General features: G+C 53.6%; 5 protein-coding genes across 5 annotated transcripts; 4 read left to right on the top strand and 1 right to left on the bottom strand.

Moving 5' to 3' along the window:
* Window positions 1-1,836: 1,836 nt before the first annotated feature.
* On the top strand, window positions 1,837-3,417 carry N657DRAFT_656564 (uncharacterized protein; the record flags this gene model as incomplete). Its single annotated transcript, XM_062794714.1, has 4 exons — window positions 1,837-1,989; window positions 2,155-2,371; window positions 2,481-3,008; window positions 3,092-3,417. 4 exons carry the CDS (start codon window positions 1,837-1,839, stop codon window positions 3,415-3,417), a joined length of 1,224 nt encoding a protein of 407 aa, XP_062647068.1.
* Window positions 3,418-5,273: 1,856 nt separating this feature from the next.
* Window positions 5,274-6,689, top strand: N657DRAFT_634463 (uncharacterized protein; the record flags this gene model as incomplete). The annotated part of the gene is made up of 6 exons (XM_062791282.1): window positions 5,274-5,288; window positions 5,463-5,481; window positions 5,593-5,754; window positions 5,811-5,900; window positions 5,957-6,011; window positions 6,065-6,689. The coding sequence occupies 6 exons, from the start codon at window positions 5,274-5,276 to the stop codon at window positions 6,687-6,689; spliced, it is 966 nt and encodes a 321-aa protein (XP_062647069.1).
* Window positions 6,690-7,443: 754 nt separating this feature from the next.
* On the bottom strand, window positions 7,444-9,606 carry N657DRAFT_597752 (uncharacterized protein). Its single transcript, XM_062790031.1, has 2 exons — window positions 8,529-9,606; window positions 7,444-8,455 (listed from the first exon to the last, which is right to left on the bottom strand). Exons 1-2 carry the CDS (start codon window positions 9,426-9,428, stop codon window positions 7,538-7,540), a joined length of 1,818 nt encoding a protein of 605 aa, XP_062647070.1. The 5' UTR covers window positions 9,429-9,606; the 3' UTR covers window positions 7,444-7,537.
* Window positions 9,607-9,956: 350 nt separating this feature from the next.
* On the top strand, window positions 9,957-11,269 carry N657DRAFT_681410 (Tricarboxylate/iron carrier; the record flags this gene model as incomplete). Its single annotated transcript, XM_062796381.1, has 3 exons — window positions 9,957-10,060; window positions 10,237-10,465; window positions 10,529-11,269. The coding sequence occupies 3 exons, from the start codon at window positions 9,957-9,959 to the stop codon at window positions 11,267-11,269; spliced, it is 1,074 nt and encodes a 357-aa protein (XP_062647071.1).
* Window positions 11,270-17,249: 5,980 nt separating this feature from the next.
* N657DRAFT_634466 (kinase-like protein) lies at window positions 17,250-19,626 on the top strand (the record flags this gene model as incomplete). Its single annotated transcript, XM_062791283.1, has 6 exons — window positions 17,250-18,104; window positions 18,156-18,237; window positions 18,293-18,640; window positions 18,691-19,153; window positions 19,211-19,298; window positions 19,351-19,626. 6 exons carry the CDS (start codon window positions 17,250-17,252, stop codon window positions 19,624-19,626), a joined length of 2,112 nt encoding a protein of 703 aa, XP_062647072.1.
* Between the last annotated feature and the right edge of the window lie 230 nt (window positions 19,627-19,856).

The following is a 19,856-nucleotide window of genomic DNA, read 5'->3' on the forward strand; positions in this document are numbered from 1 at the left end:
TAATAATAATAATAATAATAATAATAATAATAATAATAATAATAGTAATAATAATAATAATAATAATAATAATAATAATAATAATAATAATAATAATAATAATAATAATAGTAATAGTAATAATAGTAATAATACGTTGAAAATACTAAGAATATATTTTGAATTATATGTATAGCTATCACTCAATTCAACAGCTATACTAATCCACCTTGAGCCATCTGGGCCTGCCCTAAAATTTGGGTATGTGGCAACCAGAAAAGAGTGGGGTTGACCTGGCGTTAGGGACGCGGCTTAGTGAGGCTTCGCCGCCCTTCGGGGAGACAGCGGTCTCCACTGACCGGTTATTGGACCCTAATGCTTATTGCTGAGATTACGCAGACAAGGTACGTTAAACCTCCGTAGCGTCTGGACTTTCAACGTTCGTCTGTTTTACGTCCCCTGATCTCTGTGGCCAAAGCGTATCTGTATCGTACTTAATACCTCAAAGCAGTCCAGAAATAAGGTAATGGATAATTGTACGTTGCAATTATTGAAACCCACCGCAAGGTACATTCAAAGTAAGACAATCCAGTGGTGGTCTTGGGATAGAAAATCCTCGCCCATTGGATATGTAACGCCACGAGCAAGGGCCTAGGCTCTTGATGGCGTTCGACTGGCCTTTTCCGAGGGAACGGAACGCACTTTTTTGTGCAACAGCCCTTTCAAGCCACTCCGCAAATAGGAGGTCCTGAGCTCTCAATCCCGGAACGGCAACCCCTCGAGCCCCTCGACCAGCCCAGCCCAAGAACATTGTCTCGAACTCTGGAGCTGCAGGTCGACTGAATCGGCAGCCTTGTTCGCACTTATGGCACCGCAAGTGGGCTTCCCAAAGTGAGTTGCTTCCAGTGGTCCTCCAAGAAGTGGAGACCGCGTCACCGGCTGATCCAGCAAACGGGGAGTGGACATCGACATGTTGACTGTCGGCGGTCGGACGGGTTCCTCATACGGGCTACTGAAGCTGGCCTGCACAAGAACGATTCTCGGGGACGACTCCCGGGCTTTGAATACACTCGAAGTCTTGCTGATGGGACAATTGGTACGGATGGGAAAGCGCCAAATTCCTTTGGGCGAAGATCTGGCCTTGGAAAAAGAGCAAAAACGGTCCAGGTGACCTGGTTCAGCTCAGAAAACCGAGCCGGGGCTAGGTGGCAGCACCTGGGCTATTTGTTCTGCGCAGACCCCGGCGCACTAGCGGCGGTCTGCAAACCCCTCCCACTTCGGGGCGGCATTACATTACATAAAACCCTCCATATTTCTCTTTTCTTGACACATTCTCGGCCTGTCATCGACCTTCTCCTTATCTCTGACCCTCCCAGCGTCGCCCTCGACAATCTGGTTTTGACACACAAAATCCGGGGAAAATCGATCGTCCAGCCTTACCTTATCGCCGAGACGGATCGCATCACAGATCCCGTCCCAGGCTGCCGGATCCCGCAAACGCACGCGATTTCCCCAGATGAAGCATTGATTGGTGCCGTTCCCCGGCTCGGAGATCGAACACCTCGGGCGGTGCGTTTTCGGATAATTTCTTGGTGTTGTGTGGTATAAGGGTACGGCACCAGTCGCCGGTGTCGTACTTGTCGCCCGGACCACGGTTCAGGTGCTTGCAGTGCTCACATTGGCATCGCAAGCACTGACCTTCCCCGGAACACAGGGGTTACACCCACTGTTGTCGGGGGTCGCGTAGTGTGGTAGCCACCAGCTTGCTGCGGCACCAACGTGAGAAGTTTAGGGTCAGATGCCCCTTTTGCAGGAGGATTGAGAGGCCCTCTTTCCCCTGCCCGGACAGTCAAGGCTATGTCCGAGAAGATGTCCGTCGATAAAAAAGATCCGTCCAAGGAGGATAGCGAAGAGTCCATGGAGTCAAGCCCCGAGGGAGAGGCCTCTGCTGTCCCACCACAGCCACAGGCCGATAGCCAACAACCAAAGAGAAAAGGGGGTCGCAAGCCGGTAGGTCGACAGGAGTCTTTGTGGGCACATGCCCGCCTCTCCCTTGGCCTGTCTGCCATTTCGCGCACGTCTTGAGAATTGTTATCTCAACTCATGTTCCTCATGTTCATTTTGACAGTGCATGGTTGGGCCGCCACATGCGCACGCATGCTGATGCAGCTGCAGATATACGCTACATCAGAGGAACGGAAGCAGAGAAACCGTCAAGCTCAGGCAGCCTTCCGAGAGCGCCGGACCGAGTACATTAAGCAACTGGAGGAAGCCATCCGGACCCATGAGCAGAACCTAGCCAACCTCCAGGCTGCTCATCGTCATGCCGCCGATGAGTGTCTGATGCTGCGTTACAAAAACTCCCTTCTGGAACGCATTCTCTTGGAAAAAGGTACTGATTTGATGTCTTCTGACAACTCAGGGGTAACCTGCTTCTACAGTCAAGGAATTGCATATGCTCGCCGCGTTCTGTACAGCTTGCTGACAGATTTGGCTTCTAGGCATTGACGTACAGGCCGAACTTCGTGCAAAAACCGGCAGCCCGAATCTTGGCCCAACCCATGTGCCTCAAAACATGGTGCCGCCGCCGCCAATTCAGCGGGCCATTCTGAACAGACACCATGCTCGCAGATCGGCTTCGGGCATTGCGCCGAAACTCGAGCCGGGGATTCCTGTGTCTCCGCTACCTCCTCCGATGCACGCTTTGTCGCCCAAGAACCGGCAGACCCCGTCATCGCATTCGGCCTCGCCGAGTGGGACGACGTCCTTTGGTTCACAACATGGCGCCTCTCCCGCTGCGTCGGATCACCTGAACGGGTCCCTCCGGCCATCTATGCCGCCTGTGCCGGGGATGAAACCAGCACCACCCTCACATATTGCACCCATTCATGGCCTGCCCGGACCTCGACAAATGCATATTCCTGCTCTCCAACAACAAGGAACTAATCACGTACCACGAGGAAGCGTTCCTGGGAGCGCTACCTCTTTCTACCCGACGCCTTCCTTCCAGAATCACATTGAGCAGCTCGGCAAGTTGACCCGGTCTCTTTTCCTTCTTTCCTGCCCGTTGAATAGAACTTTGTCGTCCTAGGTTTTAATGCGTCAAATATAGAACAGGAATATGATGCCGCCGCGGATATGATGGATGAGACAGGCGATGCCCCGGATACGCCACAGGGACCCGGTCCATATCCCGGGCCAGCTTATGCCGGCGAGCCCCAGCCGATGTCTCTCTCATCTCCGGTCACAACAGCACCCCCGGGTGCTCAATCGACCGCCGGCCAGTCACCCATCGAAAATGTCACCCATACTCAGCATCCAACGTACCCGTCGATGACGCAGTTGCTAGACCCGAGCTACGACTTTGATCCCTTCGGACTGAGCGCAAGCATGGCCTTTCCCACTCAATTCTCGTTCGATACCAGCAACATGCGGTGACTCATGCTTCTCAGTGGCCAAAGGGGTCCGAGGATGCTGGGGGTGGACCAGCTCAACGTCGGCGCCAAACGCTTCCATGCAGCATGGAGACGCACCGGATCACCATCGCCGAGTTCTGCTCCGCGCCAAATCAGTCTTCCCAGGGACAGCAGCCAAACTCGGCAAGGAAGGAAGGAAGGAAGATGGAAGGACCAGAACCAAGTCTATTTTCTCAGGTCCTGCGGCAACAACTTTGAATTCACGGTCAAAGTTTGAGATACCCCGAGCTGCAATTTGCATTGGGCAGCGAGGGGTTCTCTGCAAAAACACGACACCATCCCTTCTCATCTTCGACCGGCACCAGCCAGTAAAACTCTCCTGGCTTCAACCGGAAGGACGACCTGGAGAAAAACACACTAATAACCGGCGGTAGAAGGGACGTTATGATTCGACATTTGTACATTGCTTGGGTCAGCGCACCGCGGTGCGCTGTTATGGCTTAACAAAAGTTTTGCTCTTTAAGGATATACCGGGCACATAATCCGCGGATAGTGAGGCTTCATGGCACGATGATGATACCGGCCGCGACGATGACGAAGACAACCAAGACGATGATCCCTCAATCCCCAAGACGTCCAACAACACAGATTCGCAAGCAATCGGCGGGCAATGTCCCCGGAGTGCTTTTCTTGCGAATCCGGCAACATTTCGTCTGCGTAGCGGTTGACACGACCTAGGCACCGGCCACTCTGAGGTTCACGGGGTGCCATCATGGCCACCCGGTGTTTTCTGTTGATAGGATACTAGGTAACGGAGCGAGGCCCCTGTCGTCGTTGGTATTGGGTCTCTCGAATTCATGCTTATTTAACACTAACGCTTACTTTTTTCTTCTTCCTGCGATTGTTATTTGACGGTTTATGCTCAATGTGTTATGCTATGTGAGAGACATTTCCCCTTTTTTTCTGTGTTGGGAACTGGAAGAACCATGCTTCCCAGGGGCTTTTGAAGTACGAGCCAGCGACAGCGAAAAGTACAAGTTTTATTGCATGTATTTCTAGTTGCTAGCATTGACTTCTTCTCAACAAGCAGGGGACACGGGGCTGGAGGTAGGTTGTTCCTCATTCTGTTCTCTTCGGATGTTCCCTTCGATTGCATTAGTCCCGAAATAACAGGAATCAACAAACACGACCCCAGCCTAGTGTTACCAGACGTACCCCGTCGTGAGATGCCTGGGACGTTGAGGTGTTTAAATAACTGCAGCCCAAATGATTTGACTTGTTTACGGATTAAGGGGCAAAGCTTCCTTTTGATACACCAATACACCGAAGGGGGCCAAACCACCTTACCCAGAGTTGACCTGCTTCGTTGTCATGCTTTGCCAAACTGTAGCGAAAAGACGACGACGAAAATGAATAGAATTGCACTAGGGATGTAGATAATGTTTCCCTAGGGATGTTGTTTGTTTTGCACGATGCATGCCTTCGGCAACCTCGATCGCTCACTTGTTGTTCCGGTGAATCGGTTGCCGGATCGCAAAACAACAAAGGAGCCGAAGCCCTAACAAAAAGGACCCCGCGCACAAAAAAGGGAAAAACGCCTGCTTTCGACTCGGAGAGCGGTGGGGCAGAAAGTGATCCGTGCAGCACTGCAGCTCCTCCTCCCTCTCTTTTCCAGTACACGGTTGTCACGGCCCAGCAGGGAAAACGAAAATTCCGTCGTGGACCGCCACCGGTAACAATCAAGCGCACTGAACCAGGGCTCGTTCCTGCTCGGTGCCTGATTCATCACCACTTCCCCCAATTCAATTCACTCCGTCCGGAGCTGTGTGGTTGCTTTAAAAGGACACGCCTTGAAGGGCGATAAACCACACCGGCAAGATGGTCTCTCACCAGGTACGTTTTGCCTTTCTCGAGCTGGCCTTTCCCGCCTCGATTTCTCGGGCATTTTGCGTGTGCGGGACCTGCTTTCCTCGGCCCAATCGCGCAATTATCGCGGCTTGGATAGCTATCTGTTACTGGAGAACCCGCCATATCCGCTTCAGAAGCTGACTCGTCGATGGTTTGCAGAACATCTTCAACATCCTCGGTTAGTCGTCACCCGATTCACCCGATTCACCGATCGGCGTACAACCTTAAGCTTCGCAATGATCTGGCTCTATTACTCACAACAGCCTGATGCTGACACGCTGAACCGCAGGCGATGAGGCCGAGGGAGACGAGATCCGGCCCCCGGTCAAGACCGTCGAGAAGCCAGCGACCAATACTGTTAAGCGCAATACCGATGGCCTGGCTCCTTCCAAGGGCCCGACCCAGGGCGGCAACCGTCGTGGCGGCGCCAATGTCTCCGGCAACGAGGCTGGTGAGTTGCTGCGCAGGTCCCCAGGTTTTTTTTTTGGTCACTGACGGCGAGAACAGCTTTCCGCGACCGCAACGCCGGGCGCGAATCCAACCGTGGCAAGTCCACCGATGAGGCTCCCCGTGGCCGTCGTGGTGGCTTCCGTGGTGGTAAGCAATTTGTTTTGAAAGGATCACTGGCTTGTAGCTAATCGACTACCCCACAGGCCGAGGTGGTAGGCGCGAGGAGGGTGACCGCCACCCGACCAGGAGTGCTCCTCAGTAGGCTTCAACTTCACACCGCGTAACTCGGCCGTGACTAACATCCTCCGTAGCAGCAACTCCGAGAAGCAGGCGGCTCAGTCTTGGGGCGCCAATGAGGGCGAGGCCGAACTGAAGGACGAAGAAGCCGGCGCTAAGATCGCCCAGTCTGAGCAAAAGGCCGAGGGCGAAGCCGCCGCCGAGGCCACCACCGAGGGCGAGACTAAGGAGGAGGAGCCCGAGGAGAAGACCAAGACATACGACCAGTACCTCGCTGAGCTCGCCGAGAAGAAGCTGGGTCTCGAGGCCGAGAAGGAGATTCGCAAGCCCAACGAGGGTGTCAAAGACGACAAGTGGAAAGATTTCGCTCCCCTCTCCAAGAAACCTGAGGAGGAGGAACTCTTTGCCGGCTCCGGTGGCAAAGCCAAGCGCGAGCGTACACGCAAGGAAAAGCAGACCATTCCTATCGTCCCCACCTACGTTGCGCCCGAGGCCGAGCGCACTAGGGGCGGCCGCGGCGGTCGTGGCGGGGCTCGTGGTGAGGGTGGTCGTGGCCGTGGCGCTCCCCGCGGCGAGTTCCGCGGTGGTCGCGGTGCTCCCCGTGGTGAGTTTCGTGGTGGCCGCGGTGGACGTGCTCAGGAGAGCAAGCCCCTCGATCCCAACGACGAGTCTGCCTTCCCCAGCCTGGGCGGTAACTAAGGCTGCACACATCTGAGTACTCCATATAGGTGGACATAAAGGGGATCTCGCCCCTCAAGTACGTGGAGTCAACGGACGGGGGCAATGAAGGACAGGGGACAGGGAGGACTCGGCTTGTGGGTTGGCCGCCGACCTCGATGGTCATCTTGGGGCTTCACCTTCTTCCCCAACTCATGAAAGGCAATGCAATGGTTCATTGATATCTCACCCCAAAACAACGAAAGGTTTCTTTTTCCTCTTTCATGAAAACTGATACTCGGTCCTCTTGGTGTTGTTGTTGCCTGGTTATGTGTGTTGCGGAAAATTGGTCGGCCGGTTAGGGAGCGGACGGGGCTTGCACAAACTTGAAGCCTCCATGGCAATTAGATTTTTGTACAAGTGCAATCGGCGGATTGACTGGTTTTCTTCGCACACAGTCCGCTATCAGAGGTGCTCTCAGCTTCCAGTGAGAACGATATATGACCACCGATGCCTATCGCGATGGAACAGTCAGGCCTTGTTTCTTGTTAGGGGACTCGGTCTCAGTTCGATCTTTGAAACAGCAAAGGTTTTGCTTGACGCAGGGAGGAGACGTGGCATCGACATCTCATGGTGATCCATGGCGGCAACGGTGCGAGAAAGGGGACTGTGGGACCGAGTCAAGGGGATGTAGCCTGCGAGTAAATAAAAGGAACAACCGGCTCTGGCTACGGTTGTGGGAGCCGGGAAAATTACAGTAGATGATGACAAGGACATGAGATCTCGTCAATTCTCGACCATTGCCGTAGTCTAGAGTTGAATTCTATAATTCATTCGAAAATGGACCATTACACATACAAGCCAGGAGGCGCCCCTGACACCAGATCCGTTTATATGCCTAACCTCCTGCGAGCTCGGACCGCCTGTCCAACATCGATACCGATGCTCGCCAAGAGCAATACCCCGTTAAAGATGGCCATCAAGTAAAACGGCGCTCCTCTCGACCACGAGTCAAACAAATAACCTCCCAACTTGGTCAACAGCAGAATCGCCGCGCCGCCACACCACGAATAGACGCCGGCAACGGATCCCTTCAGCTGCACGCGCGTAACCGGATCCTTGACCAACTCAGCCGAGCGGTTGCTCTCCAACAACGGCGCCGTCTCAGCAACCCCGGCTTCATCAGCCGCAGTCTCAATCAGCGTCTCCTGGTCCGCATCCAGGCCCCTCGCCGCCGCATCCACAGCAACGACCTCTACCTTGAGCACGCCCCGCCCCAGTGACCCGAGGCTGCACACAATCGCCCCGATCTGGCTTACTCCCATGAGCGCGGCAAGCATAAACACCACCGGACCGCCCCCCCGCCCGTCCACGTCCCTGTACTCGGGGCTCTGCAGCTGCGGGAAGGCGAGATAGCCCGCTATCCCCAGCGTGGTACTCACCACGATCGGCCACTTGACGACGAGTGTCCCCCCATCTCTACTCTTCCTACGCGTACTACTACCAGAGAGATAGCCAAATAGCGGCGCGCAGAGCAGGCCGACCAGCTGCGCCACGCCGGTGAGAATGGACGCGAGGGCGTAGGCCTGGCGGCATTCCCGCTTGAGGTCTGGGGACGGGTCGGTGGGCGAGCCCTGGCAGAAGCCGTGGCTGAAGAAAAAAGTGTTGACGTAGAGCGGGAGGAACAGGGAGATGGCGACGGTCGAGGCCCGCGCGACGAAGCCGCCGAAGTAGCCCAGGGCGATGTCCGGGTCGGTCAGGCCGAGTTGGAGGGCAGATTTGAGGAGGTGGTGGTAGGGGAGGGGCTTCTGCGTAAGGTTAGTTGCCTAAGTTGGGGGTACGAGCAAAAATGGCGGGCTCAGGGGGGATGCTGTTGCTTACGGTCTTGGTTGAGTTGGAGCCCTCGCCTTGGGCGGTTGAGCCTTTCAGGCCGAAAAGCATACGCCAGCCTTTGCCTTCCTCGCCTCGTAGACCGCGCAGCCCGAAAAAGACGAAGATGGCGACGAGGAAGGAGACGACGCCGACAACGTAGTAGCTGTATCTCACCGCGTCGGCGAGAGGGACGCCCTCGATTTTACTGAAACGAGCCGGCAGCGGGAGGAATAGTGATAGGGCGACCAAAGCCCCGCAGCCTGTGAAGACGCCGACAAAGCCTGCCAGTGCCGACGACTTGCCCTTGCCGCCTGTTTCCTGAGACCATTCGTCCTGGAGCGGATGCTCGTAGCTGGTGCTGTTCCGGAAGCGTTCCGGAGTGATGGTCACCTCAGAATCGACTGAGAGCGTGACGCTCGGTCGGCCAGATGGTGGGGAGGGAGCGCGTGTCGTTCGGCGGCCTGCTGGGCCAGTCTCGTCGGTTAATGAAGGAAGGACGGCAGTCACCATGGTCGCTGCAGCGGAGGCGCCCACAGCAAAGAGCAGTCTGGCAAGCAGAAGCTGCGGGTAGACGTTGCGTGCCTGAACGAAGAGGAGTAGGGCCAGGCCAATGACTGCGTATCCAGTGACGGCAACATATCGCACGCCGCTTCGGTCTGAGACGAGTCCCCAGATGGGACACGCGACGAGGACTACGATCTCATCGACGAAGCCGAGGGTCCCCACGATATCGCCCACGCCGTCTTTGACGCCAATCAGGTCGGTGATCACAAAGGAGACACTGCTGTTGAGGAAGACGAGGAACGAGATGCTGAAGAGCGAGACCCCTAGCAGATATGTCAACGCTTGGAGGGGTGTTGCTGATTCAGAGAAGGGCAGACGCCGGAGCAGGCCTTGGCTGAAGGCCATTGAAAGAGAGGGAGTCGAGCAATTGCTCTTCTGAAATCAGTTGGAGTTGGCCTGAAGCCCCGGTTACATGGCAAATTGGAAACCGTTGTTTCCCGGAGACGTTGCTTTGGCAACTTCTGTGACGGGATGCTGGGCTCCGTCGGTATACCACATACTATGTACAGTACATAGTATTAGCCCAGCTCGGCAATAAGCGGGCAAGCCAGCCCAGTGCTGCCGCTATCTAATCCTGTCCAACCCGCTGCAGGTCGGGCCCTGCCCCGCAATCCACTATCAAGGCCCCTGTGCCCCACCGACGTCGGAGCTGTTTTTCAGCGTCGCCGATTTCGACTTTCACCGCTTTCCTTCGCGTTGCGACGCATCATAACACGGCGCAGTTGTGGGCAGTTGGCGGCTTAGATCACAGTATCTTGGGGCAAGCGACCAGGGGCTCACTGTTTTCGCATTCGCTAATGAGCGTCTGACGCTGTTATCAGTCCTTCTTTCCTTATCCGCTCGGCGACATATTCGCAGACTACGGCCCCTACCATGTCTGCTTCCCTCCCAGGCCACCGGGCGCTTCCCGAGTCGCAGCACGACCTCAGCACATACTGGGGACGTGTTAGGCATACAGCAGGTATTACGGATCCGAGGTAAGAACATTTCATGGGTGTGCGAAAGGGAGCACAATGCACCCGGTGTGCACCCGCCTCTGGTACGCCGCCACGGTGGAAACGCAGGACATCGAGGTGGATTACAGGGCCAATTGGGAACAAGGGCAGTGTTCTTGACTTACCAGACGAAGCTAACACCATGTTGTATCCTTCAGGACCCTCTTCGTCGGCAGCGCCGGCCTGGAACAGGCGAAGAATGCCTTGGTAGCATACAAGCAAGGACACATACAATCAATGACTCCTGAGCTATGGCGGGCCAAGAAGATCGTCGACTCGACACTGCACCCAGACACGGGCGAGCCAGTCTTCCTCCCCTTCCGCATGTCCTGCTTCGTGTTGTCCAACCTGGTTGTGACAGCAGGCATGCTGACCCCTGGCTTGGGTGTACGCTTCCCTTCTTCCTTCTCCTCGCCACATCACAGTCTACTAAGACTTTGGCCCTCACAGAACCGGGGAACCGTAGCCTGGCAGGTAGCCAACCAGTCCCTCAACGTCGCCATCAACTACTCCAACTCGAACAAATCCTCGCCGCTCTCCTGGTCCAAGATTGCCCAGTCCTACTTCCTCGCCGTCACCGCGTCCTGCTCCGTCGCCGTCGGCCTCAACAGCCTCGTCCCCCGCCTCAAGAGCCTCTCCCCCTCGACCCGCCTCATCCTCAGCCGTCTCGTCCCCTTCGCCGCCGTTGCCAGCGCAGGCGCGCTCAACGTCTTCCTCATGCGCCGCGAGGAGATGCGCACGGGCATCGACGTCTTCCCAGCCAAGGCCAAGACCAGCTCTGTCCCTACTCCAGCAACCTCAGAAAAGCTCCAGGCCGGCGGCGCGGGCGGTGATGCCGAACTGTCAGACGGAGACGGAGCAGCGGCGGAGAAGAGCTTGGGCAAGAGCAAGAAGGCGGCGACGCTGGCGGTCGCCGAGACGGCCGCGAGCCGCGTGTTCAACAGCTCGCCCATCATGGTTATTCCGCCGCTGGTGCTGATGCGCCTGCAGAGGGCCGAGTGGCTCAAGAGGAATCCACGCTGGACCACTCCGGTCAATCTCGGGTTGATCCTGTTGACCAGCTATGCGGCGCTGCCTCTGGCGCTCGCTGCGTTCCCGCAAAGGCAGAGGGTCAGGGCCGAGACCTTGGAGGAGGAATTCCATGGGCGTGGGGGAGATGGGGGTTTGGTAGAGTTTAATAGGGGGATTTGAGCGGGAATCGGAGTGGCGTTAGAGGGGCTGGGGGAGATGCTTGGTCCGGGGGGTTACATTATCCTTTTATTCCGCCAGGCACTGCTGGAAGTGCGGCATAGCGTGCTGCATGGCATGGCATGGAGTTCTGTCTCGAATTGGTCGTTCTGTAGCAAGGTGAAGGGTTGAAAGGTACTTTCTCTGCGACGTTGGAAGGCGATATAGGCGGTTTGAAGTTTGCCGGCTTAGAGCCATTGACCATGCTTGCACATTCGATAACAGTCCAACCAACCAGCTGATCGGTGGACATGTGCATGTCCAGAAAGAGTGTCACACAGCGTTGCAGTGCTGGCGGTGATCCCGAGATCTGTTGCCTCAAAATTCGGAATCTGTCAGACACACATCGTCTTGAGGATCAACACGGTGGCGGCTGATAGTTCTCCGAATCTCAAGTAAACATGCAACCGGTTTCTGAATGGGAATCACCCTTGCTGAAACGGACTATCGCGCTATGGAGCAAGGCAAGGCTTGTCTGCCCTGAACTGCGTGGTTGATAACTGACATCTGAAATTGGACGTTTCACAAGGCCAATATGCTTCGAGGGTGATGGAGGGATCAGGCCTGCGACAAGGCCGGAGTCATCTTCAGTGAGCCAGCTTGCTGAAAGGACCGGTATGGAATCAGCGGTAGGGTGATAAAGGGGAATGGTAATTGGTTGTCGGAACGGTAGCGGTCGTTAAGACTGGGCAGTAAAACCATTGTTTCGCTCTTATCTGGTACAATACCTATTGTACCTTGAGGGGACCTCCTTTAACAGGTACTTTCTGTTTTGGGAACGAGGCAACCTGAGCAAACAAAGCGCCCCCTCCTCGTCTGACGTGGCGGCTCGCAGTTGATGATGCGAGGGACCAGCTCGGCTTTCATTGAATCATCCCTACTGTCTGTAAAGTGCTCGCATAACACTAATATTTACGGAGGGATGGTTGCCGGTGAATGCCCTTGAAAATGATGATGAAGCCGCTTGGCCGATGAGGGGAACGGGAAGGCTGCCCCGCAGAGGAAAAGCGAGCCTGCTAATTATCGCGACATTCGGTTAGGTTGGGATCGCGGCCCCGCCCATTGGATCAGGCTCTCTTTGTGATTGTTCGATTTTCCGCAGTTAGATGCAGATGCGGCAGAGAGGATGAAGTCATGACCCAACTTGGTGTGCCAACCCTGCGACCAGGCCAGTGATGGGTCCGGTTCCGGTTCGGGTTGGAAAGGGCTCAGTACAATATCGTATTACAACTCAGAACCAGAATGAGAGAGATTGAATGCAGGCAGTCAGAGCAAATATACGACTATTACGCAGGAAGCAGACCTTCCATTTCGGCGTTGAGTTTTGTGATTTGGTTTGCCCTACGAGTGAAGTCAGGTACAGCTTGGATCTTCTGGTTAGACTAGAGTCGGGTAGGTGTTTTCAAGTGCCCCGTCCAATTCCCGTTACCAGTCGACCCAGAACCTCATGGTCGATCCCAGCTTTTGAGATCTCTTACATCATGAAGATCACATTGAAACCATCCAGTTATGAATTACTGTCTACCTTAGTGATGTGCTAGCCTACCTCGATAATTAAGTTTATTTCTAAAGTAGCTTCGTAAATGACAGAGTTTATACATAGTAAGATAGTCTAGCAGTTCTCTACACGTATGTATTTTTCTTTAAATCTAGTTTAGAGATAGTAAGACATGCGTAAATATTATACCATGAACTATTTGAATGGCTATAGCTATAGGTAAAGTAGTCTAATTCATAAATCTAGGCTTTAAATGCATCAAATAATAGTTTTGAATATATTTCTGTAACGGTCTCAGGTAGTATATTGCAACTAGCTGATGACGACTCTACGAGTACACTGAACTTGGAGAAGGAAAGAAGAGATGTGAGACTCTGATAGCTCGAGAGCCAATTGATCCTCACAGGTGTACGCTCCTAGAAAGTTCAACACTGTGGGTCGAATGGGAATAGCTTCATCCAGGGAGTTTGGTGGACCGTGCTTATACGAGAGCTGGCCGAGGGTCATCGAGGCCCATCTCGGGCCCAGCCCATTACAATTTCATTCAATATTATTATATAAGTATAGTTATATATAACGCGACTTTTTAATAAAGCTAGAAAAATATTTCGCTACGTATAGAACTGCTAATGGCTATAGGCCTATAGCCCTCCTATCCACCTTAAGGAAAGTACTGGAGGCTGTAATGGCTAGGAGGGTGTAGAGACTGCAGAGTGGAACAGTCTACTACTTAAGGAATAAATGAGCAATAAGGCTAGCCAATTTATTAAACTAGCCATATAGCTAGTAGGCATCCAGATCTAGAGGCCTTAGAGACAGGGAGCAACACCTTCCTATTATAGCTAGATATATCTAGAGCCTTCAATATAGTTAATCATATAAGGCTACTAGATATCTTTTAAGTCTATGGCTTTCCTAAGTAGCTAGTGCGGTAGACTAAGGACTAGCTTAAGGATAGAACGGCTACGCTTTACTTCGACGGCTAAGCTATAGAGCCTATACCAGTCAAAGCTGGAGTCCCGCAGGGCTCCCCACTATATTCGATCCTCTTTATTCTTTATATTGCTTCTCTATATAGGGCGTTTGATGCAGGAGGCACCAGAGGGATGGCATGGTATGGGTGTAACTGAATTGGAGAGACGGATGAAGATTCCGACAGAGAAGTCGGTGTCGCGCGTCCTACATGCAAGATAAACGCATGGAGGTGCTGAGCGCGCACAGACCTTTGCAGCGGGGCTACTCTACATGGTGCCTTCCGGTATCAGCGTTGAAGGAGAAGTACCTAGGGATAGTTATAGTGAACTTTGCAGATAATACTAACCTCTTAGCCTTTAGCTGAAGGCGTTAGGCTAACTGCCAGCAACTAGAAGAGAGCTGGAAGACCTATCAATAGTAGGCTATGTGACGGGCACCACGGCAAGGTCTGGTCAGCCTGCACATACATATGATATTGCACGAAGAGAGCAAGACTACCTATCTAGCGTGTGGGCATGCGACCATGTCTTATGCAGATGCTGGCCCAGTGCAGGTTCGGTGCAGAGGTCCGGGACATGGCATATACATGACGTACGCATACGTGGCCTGCGTGGCCAGATCCATTGCTCGGATCCGTGGCCCGGATACAGGAACAGGAATCCTGTGACAGGCTAAGTCAAGAGGGATAGTCTTTGCTAGGGGAAAGAGCAAGCTAATCCACTCCAATAAAGGCCGAAGGCAATAGCAAAACCCAGTCAACCTAGCCTACTCATAGAGCTAAGGCTTCGACGCTATACAGCCTACACCTTTTAGACAGTTTCTTAGAGTCTAGCTAGATTAGCAGCTAGACTAAAAGGCCTACCAGGAAGCTATCGAATGAAAGCTGAAAGCACAAGTCTTTGCACTATCTAGAATAGCTGCTAAGACCTAGGGTCTAGCCTTAGCTAAGGCCCAGGAGGTCTATACTAAGTATATTCATAGTACTCTAGCCTATGGAGCTTCAAGCTTCTATAGCTCTACTCCTATTGGGATTCAGCTATAGAGCATTGCAAAAGATCTCTAGGAGGCCTAGAATAGGAGCCCACGGAGAGCGGCCGAGACTTATAAAGCTGCCCTAACCGGATACCTTAAGGCTGAAACATAGGTTCCTCTACTAGACCTTTATCTCAATAAGAGGCTAGTGTCACAGGTAATGCCTATGCTAGGATTAGAAATGCATCCCATATAGATTAGATAAGGTAAGCTCACTGAGTAAGTCTTGCGTAGGAGCCAGTGTTCCACTCCTCTTAATCAGTGCGCAGTCCTACATTGCCCTGCAGTTTTCCAATGTAATAGTCCCAGAAGTGTATTACAACTAGCTGGTGACGACTCTACGAGTTTGTCTCGAATGGAGAGAGAAGAAGAAAAAGGGTAAAAGACTATACAAGATACCTGCCGTCTTATACATCTCCATCCTTGGTGTCACGGGCAGGCGCAACTGACCACTGCGTAACACCCTCAAACGAGGGACCGTGGTTCGAACTGTCCAGTCGAACCAGGAGTTGCGCACATGAACCTCACACTGTCACGACCCGTGACACTTGGCCTGTGCGCCGATATCGAATAAGATAGAAGTCTACCAAACTTCGAATCTTAGCCGAGAGTTTGCCAAGGCCTTTACGGGCTCAGCCCATTACCTCTAATGGCTGCACACAGCCTATAGTGTCACAGAACCATAGTAGGCGGTCCAGTGCCGTGACATATAGAGTTGAGGTTCCTTGTGTAATCTCAGCAATAATACCAGATTCCCTAGTAATGCCTATTACTATGCCGGGCACCACCTAAGGTCTAGTCAGCTCGCACATACAAGATCGATATTGCTATAATAAGAGCAAGGTCTAGCGAGTCCTAGAGCATAGCAGTAAAGGAGTAGTAATAATGTATATTTGTATATAGAGAGAAAAAGGAAGGTGTAGATAGAAATATTTCTAGACCGTATATCGGGTGCGCATTGACCAGTTTGAAGGATTCGACATGCTTATTCAATTTGGGCTAATCAACTGCCTCACAGCCCCTGAACCGAGGTCCCAATCCAACTGTTGGAAAGCCAACAGCCACGAATTTACCGCACCGTAGTAATTGGGCACCAAAAGATGGGTAACCACTCAATTGATGATGATGCTACTGTCTCTGTTTGTTGCAAAGAGTTACCGTCTCCTCCTGATCCTGAGAATCGTGGTGCCAAGCCATTAGTCACCACCGAACTGCCCTCCCTGACCACCTGCCAAATCCAACACCAACTCTGACCCCGCCTGCTCCTGCTCACTGCCGCCCGCCAAAAACCCACAGTTTGCATCAGTGGCGCCCACAGGTCACACCGGATGCCAGAATACCTACGGCTTTTCGCGGCCTGTCCGAGTATGGCTGCAGCCCTTGAAACAATCAAAGGAGTTCATGGCCAGTTACCATTCATTTTCTGCAGTTGTTCCGTCAGATAATTATGATGTGCGAAGTAAGCGTCTTCTTGCCAGGAAGTCAGCAGGGCACAGTGCCAGGCAATGCATTTTGTCACGGACAAGACAGGAAGGCGAAATCAGCAACTTGGCGGCGCACTGGCCGACGTTGTCCTTTGCGGCTGCCATTCGTTGGAGGAAGGGCATCATTCATCCCAACCATGACCCATCCGTGGGGTTGTCTACTGTAAGTACCGTACCTTACGTTGCTTTCACTGTGGTTCAGTGCTCTTAAATACCAACTTGCCCGGGAACATAATTGTGAGAATGTGTTGAACGGGTTTGAAGAAGTTCGCAGATTGAACCAAAGAGTGTGCAACTTTCAACCGGCAAAAACATTGGTCTGTCGCAGTGCCCTGTCAGTGGCTCGAGCGAAACATTGCAAGGGCAAATCAACCGCTGGGCACACCTGAAGGCTTCTGGGCAGCGCTCCTCGGCGAAAGCGGGAAATCTTGTTCCAGCCCTTGCTCCTTTCTCTTTTTCCGCTAAAGACCTGCCAGGTTCTGCCACGCACATCGCAGCGTCGCAACATAGTGAGCGCACCCAGGTCCAGCACACAGACCACGGGGGCTATCTCCCTCGACAAGGAAGGAATCTGGACCCTGGTCAAGTCCAGCCCCCATCGTGACATCTTCGCTCTACCGTCGAGTTTGCCCCAGGGCACCTGCTTTATTATGCAATGTTGATAACGACTCGGAATCCGTGGAACAAATGACTACTCTGCTGTCATCATCATTCTTACGCTTCAAGATTTGTTAGCGACTGAGAACTGGAATCGCATCGGCTTCGCCAGGGCTGCTTTAACCAGCGGAACAGCCAGGATTCACCAGCCAGGTCCGCCAGTGCGCAGCGTTAACCAGCGTCCGCCTCCGCCTCTACCGTGTCCCCTCAAGCCCTCATCTTCCTTTCACATTCCCACCATCTCTTCTCACAACCACGACCACTTTCGGTCGCGGGTTGGCGAGAGAACAAAACGACAATGTCGACGCCGACGACTGCAACCGCTACGTTGCCTCACTACAGCCCACACCATTTCCGCTATTCCCACCACTCGCATCCGCATCAGTCATATCCCCAGCCAAATTCATCGTCGTACCGGCCTCCGAACTCAATCCTCCCTCCGGCCTCCCGCCTGGCATACCCGTCTCCCAGCTACTCCTCCGCTGCGAGCCACGCATCGGCAAATGGAGTAGCCCCCTTGGCCCTGGACCATAGCAGATTTGTCCCGCACGAGGCGACAGATTGCCCTTCTCGCCTCGAACACCTCTACACAACCATGCCTGCAGGCTCCCTGGCCCAGCCTGCGACGGAGCCACAGCCCCCTCGCAAGCGGAGGCGATCGAGGGAACCGGACTGGAAAACCTTCTATAAGAACGGCTTGCCCAAGGAAATCATCGTGATTGACGATACCCCAGAGCCAGAGCAAACAAGTACAGTGGCCGCCTCTGCGCAGACGCTGGCTAACGGACATGTTGCAAATGGCTCTTCGACCAAAAAGCGGAAACGGGACGATGAGCCGACACCCTACGACCCGGTCCATCACAGCGCCGCTCTCGGCTCGCACACACCGAGCAAGTCCACTGCAGCGAGCGACCGCACAAATTCGGCCATCCACACAACGGCAGCGACATCTCTGGGATCCTTGTCGTCAAATGGCCAGTACGATTACGAAATACAACCAGGCAACAAAAGGAAGAGGACGACTCGGCAACAGATCGCCAACGAAGCGAGGCGGCGAGAGGCCGCGATAGTCACCGATGCCCTCGCCCACTACCGACCGCCTCCCTACCCTCCGAAGAAGGCCCGTGATGTGCACATCAAGGTCATACCGGATGTATGTCGTCCATTCCCTCAGCCGCGAATGCACTCCGCTAACCCAGCACAGCCGCCTCACAGCAAAAATATTCGTGTCGACGATGATGATGGTCACTACATCGTGGTTCCCGACAACGACTTGACGGATCGATGTAAGTGCCGCAACACGTCTGGCCAGCTGCCGCCGGGACTAACGGACTTCTCTAGATCAAATGATCAAGCTGCTCGGACAAGGCACGTTCGGCAAGGTGGTACAAGCACGGGACAAGGTGTCTGACAAGCTCGTCGCCATCAAGATCATTCGATCCGTGCAAAAGTACCGCGAAGCCAGCAAGATCGAACTGCGTGTCCTCGAGACCCTTAGAGCCAATGACGAGGAGAACCGGAACCGCTGCATCCATTTCCGCGACTGCTTCGACTACCGCGGCCACATCTGCATCGTCATGGACCTACTTGGCCAGAGCGTGTTTGACTTTTTAAAGAGCAACAGCTTCGTGCCCTTCCCCAACAGCCAGATTCAGAGCTTTGCCCGTCAGCTCTTTACCAGCGTTGCCTGTAAGGAACCCTGCCGCAGCCATGCTTGGTTTGGTGCTAACCTTGAGCAGTCCTACACGACCTTAACTTGATCCATACGGATCTGAAGCCGGAAAACATCCTGCTGTGCCACAATGAGTATCAAACCTTCACATATAACCGGAAGATCCCGTCAGCCACCACCACCAACAATCACCGCCAGGCCAGCCAAAGAAAGGTTCTTTTGGACACCGAGATTCGATTGATCGATTTCGGGTCGGCTACCTTCCAGGACGAGTACCACTCGTCGGTCGTGTCTACTCGCCATTATCGAGCACCCGAAATCATCCTCGGTCTTGGGTGGTCTTACCCGTGCGATATTTGGAGCATAGGATGCATCTTGGTCGAGTTCTTCACCGGCGATGCCCTCTTCCAGACGCATGATAATCTCGAGCATCTGGCCATGATGGAAGCTGTGGTTGGCGCCAGGGTGGACACATCCCTTGTCCAGCAGGTCAACAGGATGACAAGAAACGGCGGGAATTCCGCATCCAAGTGCGTTCCGACCAATCTTGATCCAAGTCCGACTAGGGAAAGCTAATCCAGCATCAGGTATTTCAAGCGTCTGAAGCTTGACTACCCCACGCCTGATACGACTCGAGCATCCAGGAGATTTGTGAAGGCCATGAAGAGGCTACCGGTATGTCTTCGCCTGTCGCGGTGCAGATTACAAACCAGCTTACATATCACAGGAGATTATCCCCCCAACCACCAAATTCCTGGCCCAGTTTCTGGACCTTCTGCAGAAAATCTTTGTCTACGATCCTGCGCAACGAATCACGGCGAAGCAGGCGCTACAGCATCCATGGTTCCGCGAGGTTGCGCATCCCGACGACGGCACCGAAGCTGCTCGGATTCGTGCCGACAAGCTGAGGCAAGCGCGCGAGCGGGAGCTGACTGGGGCTAGTCACATCAGTCATGCTAGTCTTGGCCCCGTCGTGGAGGAGCAGCGGTTGATACGCAGGTGATCGTCCAAAAGTGGCGTTGATTTCTACACAGCAGCACATGTGGTGTGTGAAGATCGGGAGGGTTCACGAAGGCATTTCTCTCCCGCTGGTATGTGATATTATTCTTATGAATTCGCGATTCGCATTACGTTTGGGCAGCGTCGAACGCGGGTTGGGACGAGACAGGCAAGAGGTTTCGGTATATCATTTATCAACCGCGTTTCTTTGGGAAACGGCATTATAATGAATTG

Source organism: Parathielavia appendiculata (assembly GCF_033297405.1).
Source record: "Parathielavia appendiculata strain CBS 731.68 unplaced genomic scaffold N657scaffold_7, whole genome shotgun sequence".
In the NCBI taxonomy this organism is placed as follows: domain Eukaryota; kingdom Fungi; phylum Ascomycota; class Sordariomycetes; order Sordariales; family Chaetomiaceae; genus Parathielavia; species Parathielavia appendiculata.